Source organism: Hippocampus zosterae, chromosome 6, assembly GCF_025434085.1.
Source record: "Hippocampus zosterae strain Florida chromosome 6, ASM2543408v3, whole genome shotgun sequence".
NCBI lineage: Eukaryota > Metazoa > Chordata > Actinopteri > Syngnathiformes > Syngnathidae > Hippocampus > Hippocampus zosterae.
Genome location: NC_067456.1, coordinates 25,204,500 through 25,216,805, shown reverse-complemented (window position 1 = coordinate 25,216,805; position 12,306 = coordinate 25,204,500). Strand labels below are relative to the sequence as shown.

The window sequence follows — 12,306 nt, the reverse complement described above, 5'->3', positions numbered from 1 at the left end:
TTTGTTCATATACCTGTCCTGTATACTGCAGTTCTTGTGTTATAAACAGTTTTTGGCCAATATATTATTGCACTTCGTTGCTTGTGTTGTCACACATATACGTTGTTAACATACTTGGACGTTCATACAGGCATCTAACATTAGTTGTTTCCCACAGAAGGAAATTCTGTGACAATGAAAGATCGGACACCGCAAATATGATTCCTTAACTAGAAAATACTGCATCGCTCTACTTCTACTGGTCAGATCACAACCCATCGGCAGCAATGCACTGGCTAAAATGGGTGATCAGCAACACTGTTCTCAAAAGCATTAAAGTATAACATGCTTGAATGCTTTTGTTCTGTTGATGTTTGATATGGACTGTCAACAAATGCCGTTTTTTTTTTGGTAGCAAGTATCAAGGACAACTTTATTGTCAAATGTGCTGTATCATACAGCACAGATGAAATGTCTTCCCTCTCACAACATACAACAAGAGGAGCCGCTCCGGGTGCCTGCGCCACCATCAAAAGAAAAGTTAACATAAAATGACAAAATAATACAAGACAACACATTAGACACAGACAATTGTGCAATCTTACCACTTTCCTGCATACACTTTGTTGTCTGAAGCAGTTATAGATGAAAGAGGAGTGAATCAAAGTGTCCTTTTCACCAGCGGATCGAAGACTGTATGTATGTAGCGTATCTTGTGCTGACCCGGCCCATTTGTCAAATTTTAAAATCAATGTGGCCCCAGAGCCAAAAAGTTTGTCCACTCCTGATTGTAGTGGGTTTCTATTTGTTTCTACTCTCTCTCATGCAAGAAGAACAAGTCTCTTCTCTCCTTCTTTTTCTCATTCTCTTCTACACTCTACCACCCCCGCGCTCGTGGAGGTCACAAGCATGCATACATTTCAAAAGTACAGAAGACAAATCTTCCCACTTTTAAAAAAAGCCAACAACTTCCATCACCATTCGCATAACCTAATTAATCAACAATGCGCAAAACAGCAACAGCAGCATTTTTTTTCCCCTGGTGTGGCGCGTCCTCAGCCCATCACAGTTGCCTGGACATAGAATGCTTGCATTGTTCATCCTTCTCTGTGTGAGCATGGATCCCAGGATGAGAATTCCTCACTTCAATGTCCACATCCAAATCTACATCCGGTGGCGGAAATGCAGACAGTTGTGATGCTTTCCAGGTACAACCATCATCCGGCAGGTGTGAGTTGGGACCTTCCTGCCTCACCACCATTCGTGGTTCGGTGAACTTTTTGTTCCCCTTTTCTTACTTTTCACGGCTTATTGATTCTAACCTGGTCTCCAAGGTGGATCTGCTGGTGTTTTGCACCTCTCCTCACATCTGTGGACTGCTTTACCTTGTCCTGTATGCCTTTCACCCTTTCTCTGTCAGGTCCATGCCAGTTTCAGGGAGTGGCAGTCTAGATAAGCAATCAGCAAAATCATTCTCTGAAACAGGCCTGTATTTGATGCCATAATCAAATTCAATGAAACGAGCAGACCACGTGGCTTTCCGAAGGCCAGAATTTATTCCTGCTGAGTTCAAGGACTTCCTGAAACAGAGAAAAATTGTACACCTGAAAACGTGGGTCTCCTATCCCCGTGCTAATGGAGAAGTTGAACAGTTCAACAGGGTGCTGAAGGGCTGTGTGCAGACTGCCTCAATACAAGGTCTCCCTTAGAAATATTTTTTCCCTTCTCTTTCTCCTTCTCTTTTACACTCTACCAGCCCCTAGCTAACGGAGGCTGCAAGCATGTAAACATTAAGACAGCACAGTAGACACAACAAACGTCGTCACATTTCAAAACATTTATAATTGAACCATTGTCAATGTTTTTTGTTATGTGTTCTGTTGTATGATTGTTTTATTATGTTAAACATTCTGCAAAGTGCTTTGTTTGGGCTGTTGTGGAAGTGCTACATAACTAAACACATATGTTATTGTATTGGTATTGTCCAACAGTCGCTCTGGCAACAGTGTTTAATAAAATAAAACCCTTTGCTCATTCCAATCATCTGAACATGTTAAAATGAACCACTCACAGTTTCAAGACAACTGAATGAAATCGCTCATGTTTTTTTTTTAATATCAGAATTAGAATCAGAATCAGAATCATCTTTATTGGCCAAGTATGTAGAACACACAAGGAATTTGTCTCCGGTATAACACGCTGCACTAGTATCATCGTAAACAACAAAATCATTGAACCATTTTAGAGTAACCAGTAGTTTTGTAGTACCATTTTGTGGTGCAAGAAGAGTGACTATGTCAGTGACTGTTTAAGGAGTTAATGGCTAGAGGGAAGAAGCTGTTTGAGTGTCTACTGGATTTGGTGCACATGGATCTGTAGCGTCTGCCTGAGGGGAGTGGCTGAAAAAGGTGGTGGGCAGGGTGCGGGGGATCCAGGAGGATTTTCCGTGCCCTTGTCTTGATTCTTGCAGTGTGCAAGTCCTCAAGAGTGGGTAGGGCGGTGCCAACGATTTTTTCTGCCGTCCTAACTGTCCGTTGAAGTCGGATTTTGTCCTTTTTTGTGGCGGCCCCAAACCAAACCGTGATGGAAGAACACAGGATTGATTCGTTGACTGCCGTGTAGAACTGTCGTAGCACCTCCTGTGGCAGGCCATGCTTCCTCAGCAGCCTCAGGAAGTACATCCGCTGCCCGGCCCTTTTCAGGATGGAGCCTCTATATATGACCTCTATAAAAGGCCAAAAAAATGTCCCCAAATGTGTAAGAAAATTCAAAATGCAGGCAGACTTCCTGTTAGCTTTCACATATGGTTCCGGAAGACTTTTTTGTAGCGAGATGCCTTGACAACAGCTTTTCGCAAAAATTGACAAACTTGATGTTGCATCATCGTGAAGACCTAGTCACACTTCCAAGCCAATAGGAGGGAAATCAACCTGCTGGGAGAAAAACAACAGACGAAACATAAATTTCCTTCTGCCTCAATGATAAAAATAAGATTGTAAATGTCTTCAGGCCAGACTCGCGAAGTGTGTCGGGCCTTTAGACATTTACAACCGACAGTGTGTTGGTGACAAAATAAGATCACGAGTGTAAAGTAAATTCAAAATGGTGGACTTCCTATTCAGTGAGTACATGCCTCCAAGAGATTTTGTTGTAGGTCTTGAGCAGTTATACAGTACATACCACCAAATTTTCATCGTGCAAGGTGAAATATGCAACTGGGGCTGCTTTGTTAAAACTTTGTAGGGAGCGCTACTGACCAATTTTTAAAAAACTGCACAATGAATCTCAGAAAGTATTTATGATTTTGCCAGACCTGAGTGCGTGTCGAAAATTTCATAAATTATGTTTAGACCCTCAAAATTAGTATTGTTTTCTTGGTGAACTGCAGGTCGCCCTGGCAACAGTGTTACAACGCAAATGTCATGTTTTCAGATAATGAAGGTAGATTGACAATATTAACAAGATTGATTTTGCAGGTGAAGTTACAACAGCTTTTGTAGTCAAGGTGACACCATATTTGAAATCAAATTTAAAATGACAGATTTCTGTTAGATTGAGCATATGGCTCCAAAGGCTCTGTTGTAGATTTTGGGCGGTTCCATCCATCCATCCATTTTCTAATCCGATTATCCTCATGAGGGTCGTGGGCATGCTGGAGCCTCCCCCAGGCATCTTTGGGCAGTCGGCGGCAGACATCCTGAACTGGTTGCCAGCCAATCGCAGGGCACACTGAGACGACAGAAACAACCATACACACTCACACGAAGGGACAATGTGGTGTTCCATTTACCTGCCAAAACAAAAATATTGAATTTCATATATACTGGCTTGACAACATCATTTGGTGATTCAATTACAAATGTCTGAATCATCCATCAGCTCCTTCTGAGGTGCTCAGATTTATTATTTCAAATGATCATGTCCACAACATAATCTATTTCTCTTTTCTTTGCTGTTTATACTACCTGAGGTGATGGAGAGGCAGGTTATTCAGTGTGCCCGGGAGGCCTTTGGGAGTGGAAGAACACGTCCTCTTGAGTTCAGGCTGCACCAGCTTCAGGCCCTGCAGAAGATGATGAGTGAAAGGGAGGTTGAAATCATCACAGCTCTAAAACAGGATATTAACAGGGTGAGTAAAGACACATGACAAACTGTGTCTATACTGCAATCTCTGTGCCATGTTTTTTTTTCTGGCGCTGCACTTTTATATATTGTGTTGTATGCTCTACAGAGCCAGTATGACACATCACTTTTGGAGTTGATTGGAATAAATAATGAGATTAATCTGGCTCTGGGAAAACTGCGAGAGTGGGCAGCCCCTCGGCTGGTGGAGAAGAATCTCTTGACGATGTCAGACGAGGCTTACATCCAGCCAGAACCTCTGGGAGTGGTGTTGATCATTGGAGCCTGGAATTACCCGTGGGCCGTAACGTTGGTACCCCTTGTAGGAGCTATTGCTGCAGGTACAGACAGATCAGTCACCCGCACCCTGTAGCTGTGAAGGGTGGGAACGTATTTCAACCCAGGGTCCGCCATATTTTCAGTTTCAGTTTCTGCATTCTCAGCAAGTTACGTGAATAACACAGCTTAACCCTTCCACGCATCCTGTAACCTGATATCATGGTAAACTGTCACCTGTAGTAACTGCTGTCCGTGAAAGGGTTAATGTTGAGCACTAGGACTATGCAAAATCAATGATCAACAACTACAATTAAAATTTGTATTTGAAATATTTGACTGTCTACATTTAGTCACAGTCTTCCACAGCATCTACATTTATCAGATATTCATAATTTTAGACAGTTATTAAGGACAGGTATTATGGTTGCCAGCAAAAATATGTAGGCCTATCATTTGCACATGAGGTGCCCACTAATCGCATTAGTGTGTGTTTCTATGTCATTTGTCCGATTCTTGAGCGTCTTGGTATTTTATTTCCAATGCTAACCCCGCTGTATGGTTTATTTCAAATGAAAAGTATTTTGGTCACTAGCGAGCAATACAAGACAATGCCAGGTTAATGGAACACTGTGAATTGTCCCAAGGTGTGATTGTGAACCCAAGCGGTTGTTTGTCTATGTGTGCCCTGCAATTGGCTGGCAACTGGTTCAGGGTCTCCCCCGCCGACTGCCTGAAGACAGCTAGGAGAGGCTCCAGCACGCCCGTGACCCTCATGAAGATGAGAAGATTAGAAAATAGATGCATGGATAATAAATCAGCGTGGTAAAAACATGAATTTGATTCCTCAGTTGACTTAAGATCAAGCTGAATAGATTACTTCAAATCATAACGTGCTTAGTCACGTTAGGAGAGGCGACTTTTTTGCACTACAGTGGATAAGATTTCTGCACTGTGAAGCGGGTGTGCGAACCGGTCGACCACTGTATTGCCCTTTAATTAACATATCATGCATATTTGTGGAACACATGCGGAAGCTGAATATTCTAAGATAATACCCACACAAACATGGGGAGAACACAACATTTCTATATAGAGAGGCAAGAGCTAAAGTTCAACCGTAGAAACTTTAACTGAGGCAGTGAACAATGTAGTCTGGCACAGGCAGTGACTCAGTGTTTTTTTTTTAATCATTTTGAATAATTTACATATTGAAGATTACCAAACTAACTCATATTTCTAAAATGTGAGTACAGTATGTTTAAGCAGATGTTGTCTTTCCAAACCTATTCAAAAGTTGTATTTCAGTCTCAAAAATCTCACTAAACTCACTAAATTGCTCACTGAAGAACCTGTTCAAAGAATTTGATTAATTGCGAGATATTTTTTGTCACATTATGATTGTTTAAATGCACTTATTTTTCACTTGAGCAAAAGTATTAGAATAAGTGACCTGTGTGTGTGTGTGTGCGTGTGTGTGTGTGTGTGTGTGTGTGTGTGCGTGTGTGTGTGTGTGTGTGTGTGTGTGGGTGGGTGTGTGTGTGTCCTGGTGCCATATTCAAAGAAAAAAAATCAAGGGAAAATACAAAAAATATGTGGGTATTTTATCCCAATTTAAAGCCATTTTAACAGGACCACAATTATGTGAAAAAAATCAAGTGTCCCATCCAATATATTAAGTCATTTGCTGTACGTAGGTTGTCCATCTATTACTGATAGTCACCTTACATCACTCATTAAGAAATTTGTTTTTAATAATAAGTAGCACTGAGTGGATAGGCTCAGTTTCAGATATGGGTCATGCTTGTGAAGAGTGCATTTGCACTTGCTAGCTGTCAAACCAACACGCGAAGGCAGAGAGCTCTCTATGGATGAAAAACAAGCAATTGTGAAGCTGAGCAAAGACATTTAGCTCTGTTTATCATTCCAGCAATCCAATCATCTACTCCCAGTTATCTGCTCTTCCCTATTGACTAGCTTCTATGTCAAAACCCTACAGGCAACGGAGCTGTGGTGAAACCCTCAGAGATTAGTGGCTACTCATCTCTTCTCCTCGCAACACTGCTGCCTCTCTATCTGGATAAGGTTTGATTCCCACCTCTTCTTGTTCTTTTACCCGTGATTGCACACAGGAAAAACATAAAATAAATGACTCCAGCATGTTTTTCTTTGAATAAATACAGCGCAGGTAAAAATAATGGTAAAATGTGGTATTTATCTGCACCTTTCTGGACACCTCATAGAACATAAATATACCAGAACAAAAAAATACCAGAAACAAAAATAAAGAAACAATAAAAGGAATGCAATATAAAAACAATCCTCATCTCACCCCTCGGGTGGTGTCCGTCCCTCATTCAGCTCGGGTCCTCTACCAGAGGCCAGGAAGCTTGCATACACTATGCATCTATAGCTATGCATCAGTATGCCCCTAGTGCATCTCAGTCCAGAAATGTGCAGTGCTGGGAACTGCAAGGATACTGCGCAGAACCCACAAGCTTCCTGGCCTCTGGTAGAGGACCCGAGCTGAATGAGGGACGGACACCACCCGATGGGTGAGACGAGGATTTATAATTATGTCAAATTAATGTGTTGATGTGCATGAATCTGGTTTGTTGTAACCTTTGCTTTAACAATAAAATTCAATAGGTAAAACCATGTACAGTGGTACTTCTACTTACGAAATGAAATGGTTCCGGAAGAAATTTCTTATATATATTATATATATGATTATATATATATGAATCATAGGAAGCAATTAAAAAGGTGAGACAAAATTCATGGTTGAAGTTTGATGGAGCAAAATGCATGGGATAAGTATGCTTAAAGCCTGGATCTGAAAATATTGAATTATTTGCCACTGTGGAAGTCCATTGATAAAGTGTTCCAAAAGTATGGTGCAAAGCGGTGATGGCTCATGGGGTAGAGTAGTCATCTCCCAACCCAGAGGTTGTGGGTTTGATCCTCACCCCTTGTGATCACGTCAAAGTGTTCTTGAGCAAGATACTGAACCGTCAGTTGCTCCTGATCCTGCGTCATCAGTAGATAAAATGAGGAGATAGTGTTAAATTGCTTTGAGTACCTAAGGTAGAGAAGTGCAAAATAAGTCAAAGCCTATTTACCATCTGAAGAAAATAATACAAGAAATACGACAAAAACAAATATCAATCATATGAGGTCAATTCAAAAAGTGAGTGTATGGATGGGTTTAAATGGAGAAAAATGTTTTGTCTAGGTATATTTTAAATCCAGAAACGGAAAATGACTCAGTAGTGCGGAGGTCAAATGGTAATGAATTCCAAAGTTGGGGTGCAGAGTAGTTGAAGGCTGCACTCCATGGTGGACAGACAAGCGGAGGGGAAAGTGAGATCAAGGTTGGAAGCTAAACAGAGTGCATAAGTGTCAGGCTTTATGAGGAGAATGAAATATATGGTTGAGTGGGGTTATGGACAGCTTTATACATCATGATCAGTATTTTAAATTAATATTAATGTGTGATAATTTAGATCTGTTTCATGTCTTTTATTTTCAGGATCTGTACCCGGTGGTGACGGGTGGAGTGCCAGAGACACAGGAATTGTTGAAGCAGAGATTTGACCACATCTTCTATACTGGAAGTAGTGCAGTTGGCAAATTGGTGATGGAGGCTGCAGCACGACATATCACCCCGGTGACTCTGGAGTTGGGAGGGAAGAGTCCTTGCTACATCGACAAGAATTGTGACATCAGAGTTGCCTGCCGGTAAAATTTGTGTGAATGACAGCAGTCATGCAAAACCACTGTCAAATTAATGTGTTGATGTGCATGAATCTGGTTTGTTGTAACCTTTGCTTTAACAATAAAATTCAATAGGTATTTTGCCAAAACCATGTACACTGGTACTTCTACTTACGAAATGAAATGGTTCCGGAAGAAATTTCTTAACTGGAAAATTTTGTAAGTAAAGTTTTCCATGTTAATGGCCTAACCCGTTCCAAGCCCCACAACATTCATTTTATAAAGCAGAAAAATGCATCAAAATATGTAGCAAACAAATTTTACAATTTAGACTGTTGCACAATAAATGAAAATTGTGCATAATCTAAAAAAAAAACAATAGAGTAAAGAATAAAAATGATGGTCTTTTAACTTTTTGCCCTCTTTCGTCCATGTTCTCTCTCTGAAGTGGTTTTTGCCTGGCGTTTTGTAAAGAACTGAGCAGAGGACGTCTGCTTTTGTCGGCTTTTAACAATCCTTTGAAAATGTCCAAGGTAAACATCAGAGTAGTGAGCGATCGCCGGACTGGTGAACACTTTTTCTGGGGATTCACATTTATGTAAAACTATCAGAGCACCTCATAGGACAGGTGAATGACGAGGGAGCAGCATAATATCTATCGATCTACACGCTTACCGGTAGAGGTCCCTTTTAGCCAATGGGATGCCAGGATGATGATGGGAATAGCCAATGGAAGAGCAGCTATAAGTATGGTCCGTTCATGAAACTCAGACCTGTGACTATACTGTATTTTTACCTTTTGTATCTTGCAATTTATTTCACAGCTAGAGGCAATATTTTCCTGTTGAGGCGTTTCATAACATGAAAATTTCGTTTGAAGAGACGTTCGTAGGTAGAGGTACCACTGTATATTACCACTCTTTCACGGTGGAAGATGTTGCTGGTGTTCGTTGAGCACGCACGCACGCACGCACACACACACACACACACACACACACACACACACACACACTCCCACACACACACACGCACGCACGCACGCACGCACGCACACAAACGTGCACTCGCGCACATTTGCATGCACGCCACGACGAGCAAGAGCCGAAGCGCCCGAACATAAATGAAACCGAAAGTGACAAAAACATATCTATTTTTCCGCCCAATTCTTCCTCCCGCCGCTCACGGTCGACTTGGGACCAGTCCGCTGGCTCTTGGTCGATTGCGATCGACGTATTGTGCACCACTGCCTTAAAAACAGAGGTAAATCGCTGACTAGCTTAGCATTTAGCGCCTTGTCTGCGGATGAGCGGTGATTCAGTTATCTGATTGGTTGCCCTCTATGTCAATCATATTACGGGATTGCTGATTGGCTGCCGTAGTACGAACTGTGTATTCAGCACTGTTGTTCATAGTGATGGGAATTCCGGCTCCTTTTGGAGAGCCGGCTCTTTTGGATCGGCTCCCTAAAAAGAGCCGGCTCTTTCGGCTCCCAATGGCTCCTCAGTTTTTTTGTTGCTTAAATTAATTTACTACCAAAAATAACGTAATTTTATGTGTAAAATGAATTACTAATGCAAAAAATAGAGAGTATATCAAATATTTATTTATACTCAACATGGAGTACAACATGGAGTGCTACAAAAATAAAAACAAAGTACAAAGACCCACCTCAAAACAAGGTCAACAAAAAGTTCCAATCTCTGAATATTTATATTTATAAGCTTTTAACTGTTTACAGTAAAACAACAAGTAAGCATTGAATACAACACAACAAATTCATCCATCCATCCATCCATCATCTACCGCTTATCCGGGGCCGGGTCGCGGGGGCAACAGCTTTAGCAGGGAAGCCCAGACTTCCCTCTCCCTAGCTACTTCTTCCAGCTCTCCCCGGGGGATTCCGAGGCGTTCCCAAGCCAGCTGGGTGACATAGTCTCTCCAGCGTGTCCTGGGTCTTCCTCGGGGTCTCCTCCCGGTGGGACATGCCCGGAACACCTCCCCAGGGAGGCGCTCAGGAGGCATCCGAATCAGATGCCCAAGCCACCTCATCTGGCTCCTCTCGATGTGGAGGAGAAGCGGCTCGACTCTGAGCCCCTCCCGGATGACCGAGCTCCTCACCTTATCTCTAAGGGAGAGCCCGGACACCCTGCGGAGAAAACTCATTTCGGCCGCTTGTATCCGGGATCTCGTTCTTTCGGTCACGACCCATAGCTCGTGGCCATAGATGAGGGTTGGGACGTAGATCGACCGGTAAATTGAGAGCTTCGCCCTTTGGCTCAGCTCCTTCTTTACCACGACAGACCGATACAACGTCCGCATCACAGCAGACGCTGCACCGATCCGCCTGTCGATCTCTCGCTCCCTCCTGCCCTCACTCGTGAACAAGACCCCAAGATACTTAAACTCCTCCACTTGGGGTAATATCTCCTCCCCGACCCGGAGGGGGCAATCCACCCTTTTCCGACTGAGGACCATGGTTTCAGATTTGGAGGTGCTGATTTTCATCCCAACCGCTTCACACTCGGCTGCGAAACGCTCCAGTGAGAGTTGTAGAGCCCCGTTTGAAGGAGCCAACAGCACCACATCATCTGCAAAAAGCAGGGATGTAATACTGAGGCCCCCAAAACAGACTCCCTCAACGCTTCGGCTGCGCCTAGAAATTCTGTCCATAAAGGTTATGAACAGAATCGGCGACAAAGGGCAGCCTTGGCGGAGTCCTACCCCCACTGGAACCGGTTCCGACTTACTGCCGGCAATGCGAACCAAACTCTGACATCGGTGGATAGTGACCGAACAGCCCGTATCAGGGGGTTCGGTACGCCATACCCACGAAGCACCCCCCACAGAACTCCCCGAGGGACACGTGCCTTCTCCAAGTCCACAAAACACATGTAGACTGGTTGGGCGAATTCCCACATACCCTCAAGGACCCTGCTAAGGGTGTAGAGCTGGTCCACTGTTCCACGGCCGGGACGAAAACCACACTGCTCCTCCTCAATCTGAGGCTCGACTTCCTGACGGACCCTCCTCTCCAGCACCCCTGAATAGACCTTACCAGGGAGGCTGAGGAGTGTGATCCCTCTGTAGTTGGAACACACCCTCCGGTCCCCCTTTTTAAAAAGAGGGACTACCACCCCGGTCTGCCAATCCAGAGGCACTCTCCCTGTTGACCACGCGATGTTGTAGAGGCGTGTCAACCAGGACAGCCCCACAACATCCAGAGCCTTGAGGAACTCCGGGCGGATCTCATCCACCCCTGGGGCCTTGCCACCGAGGAGCTTTTTAACCACATCGGTGACTTCAACCACAGAGATAGGAGAGCCCACCTCAGAGTCCCCAGGCTCTGTTTCCTCAAAGGAAGGCGTGTTGGTGGAGTTGAGGAGGTCTTCGAGGTACTCTGCCCACCGGTTCACAACGTCCCGAGTCGAAGTCAGCAGCGCCCCATCCCTACTGTACACAGTGTTAGTGGTGCACTGCTTCCCCCTCCTGAGACGTCGGATGGTGGACCAGAATTTCCTCGAAGCCGTCCGGAAGTCGGCTTCCATGGCCTCACCGAACTCTTCCCACGCTCGGGTTTTTGCCTCGGCGACCTCCGAAGCCGCGGTCCGCTTGGCCAGTCGATACCCGTCAGCTGCCTCTGGGGTCCCACAGGCCATAAAGGCTCGATAGGACTCCTTCTTCAGCTTGACGGCATCCCTTACTGCTGGTGTCCACCAGCGAGTACGAGGATTGCCGCCACGACAGGCACCAACCACCTTACGGCCACAACTCAGATTGGCCGCCTCAACAATAGAGGCACGGAACATGGTCCACTCGGACTCAATGTCCCCCGTCTCCCCCGGAACATGGGAAAAGCTCTGTCGGAGGTGGGAGTTGAAACTCCTTCTGACAGGGGATTCCGCCAGACGCTCCCAACAAACCCTCACTATACGTTTGGGTCTGCCAGGACGGACCGGCATCTTCCCCCACCATCGGAGCCTACTCACCACCAGGTGGTGATCAGTTGACAGCTCCGCCCCTCTCTTCACCCGAGTGTCCAGAACATGCGGCCGCAAATCCGATGATACAACTACAAAGTCGATCATCGAACTGCGGCCTTGGGTGTCCTGGTGCCAAGTGCACATATGGACACCCTTATGTTTGAACAAGGTGTTCGTTATGGACAATCCGTGGCGAGCACAGAAGTCCAATAACAAAACACCACTCGGGTTT

General features: G+C 44.4%; 1 protein-coding gene across 1 annotated transcript in view; it reads left to right on the top strand.

The window, feature by feature from the left end:
- Nucleotides 1–12,306, top strand: part of LOC127602238 (aldehyde dehydrogenase family 3 member A2-like) — a 38,006-nt gene that overhangs the window by 11,816 nt on the left and 13,884 nt on the right. Inside the window, exons 2-5 of the mRNA XM_052068262.1 lie at nucleotides 3,950–4,108; nucleotides 4,211–4,442; nucleotides 6,377–6,462; nucleotides 7,910–8,118. Of these exons, the coding sequence (XP_051924222.1) occupies nucleotides 3,953–4,108; nucleotides 4,211–4,442; nucleotides 6,377–6,462; nucleotides 7,910–8,118 (683 nt within the window). The 5' untranslated portion in view covers nucleotides 3,950–3,952. The remainder of the gene's footprint in view (nucleotides 1–3,949; nucleotides 4,109–4,210; nucleotides 4,443–6,376; nucleotides 6,463–7,909; nucleotides 8,119–12,306) is intronic.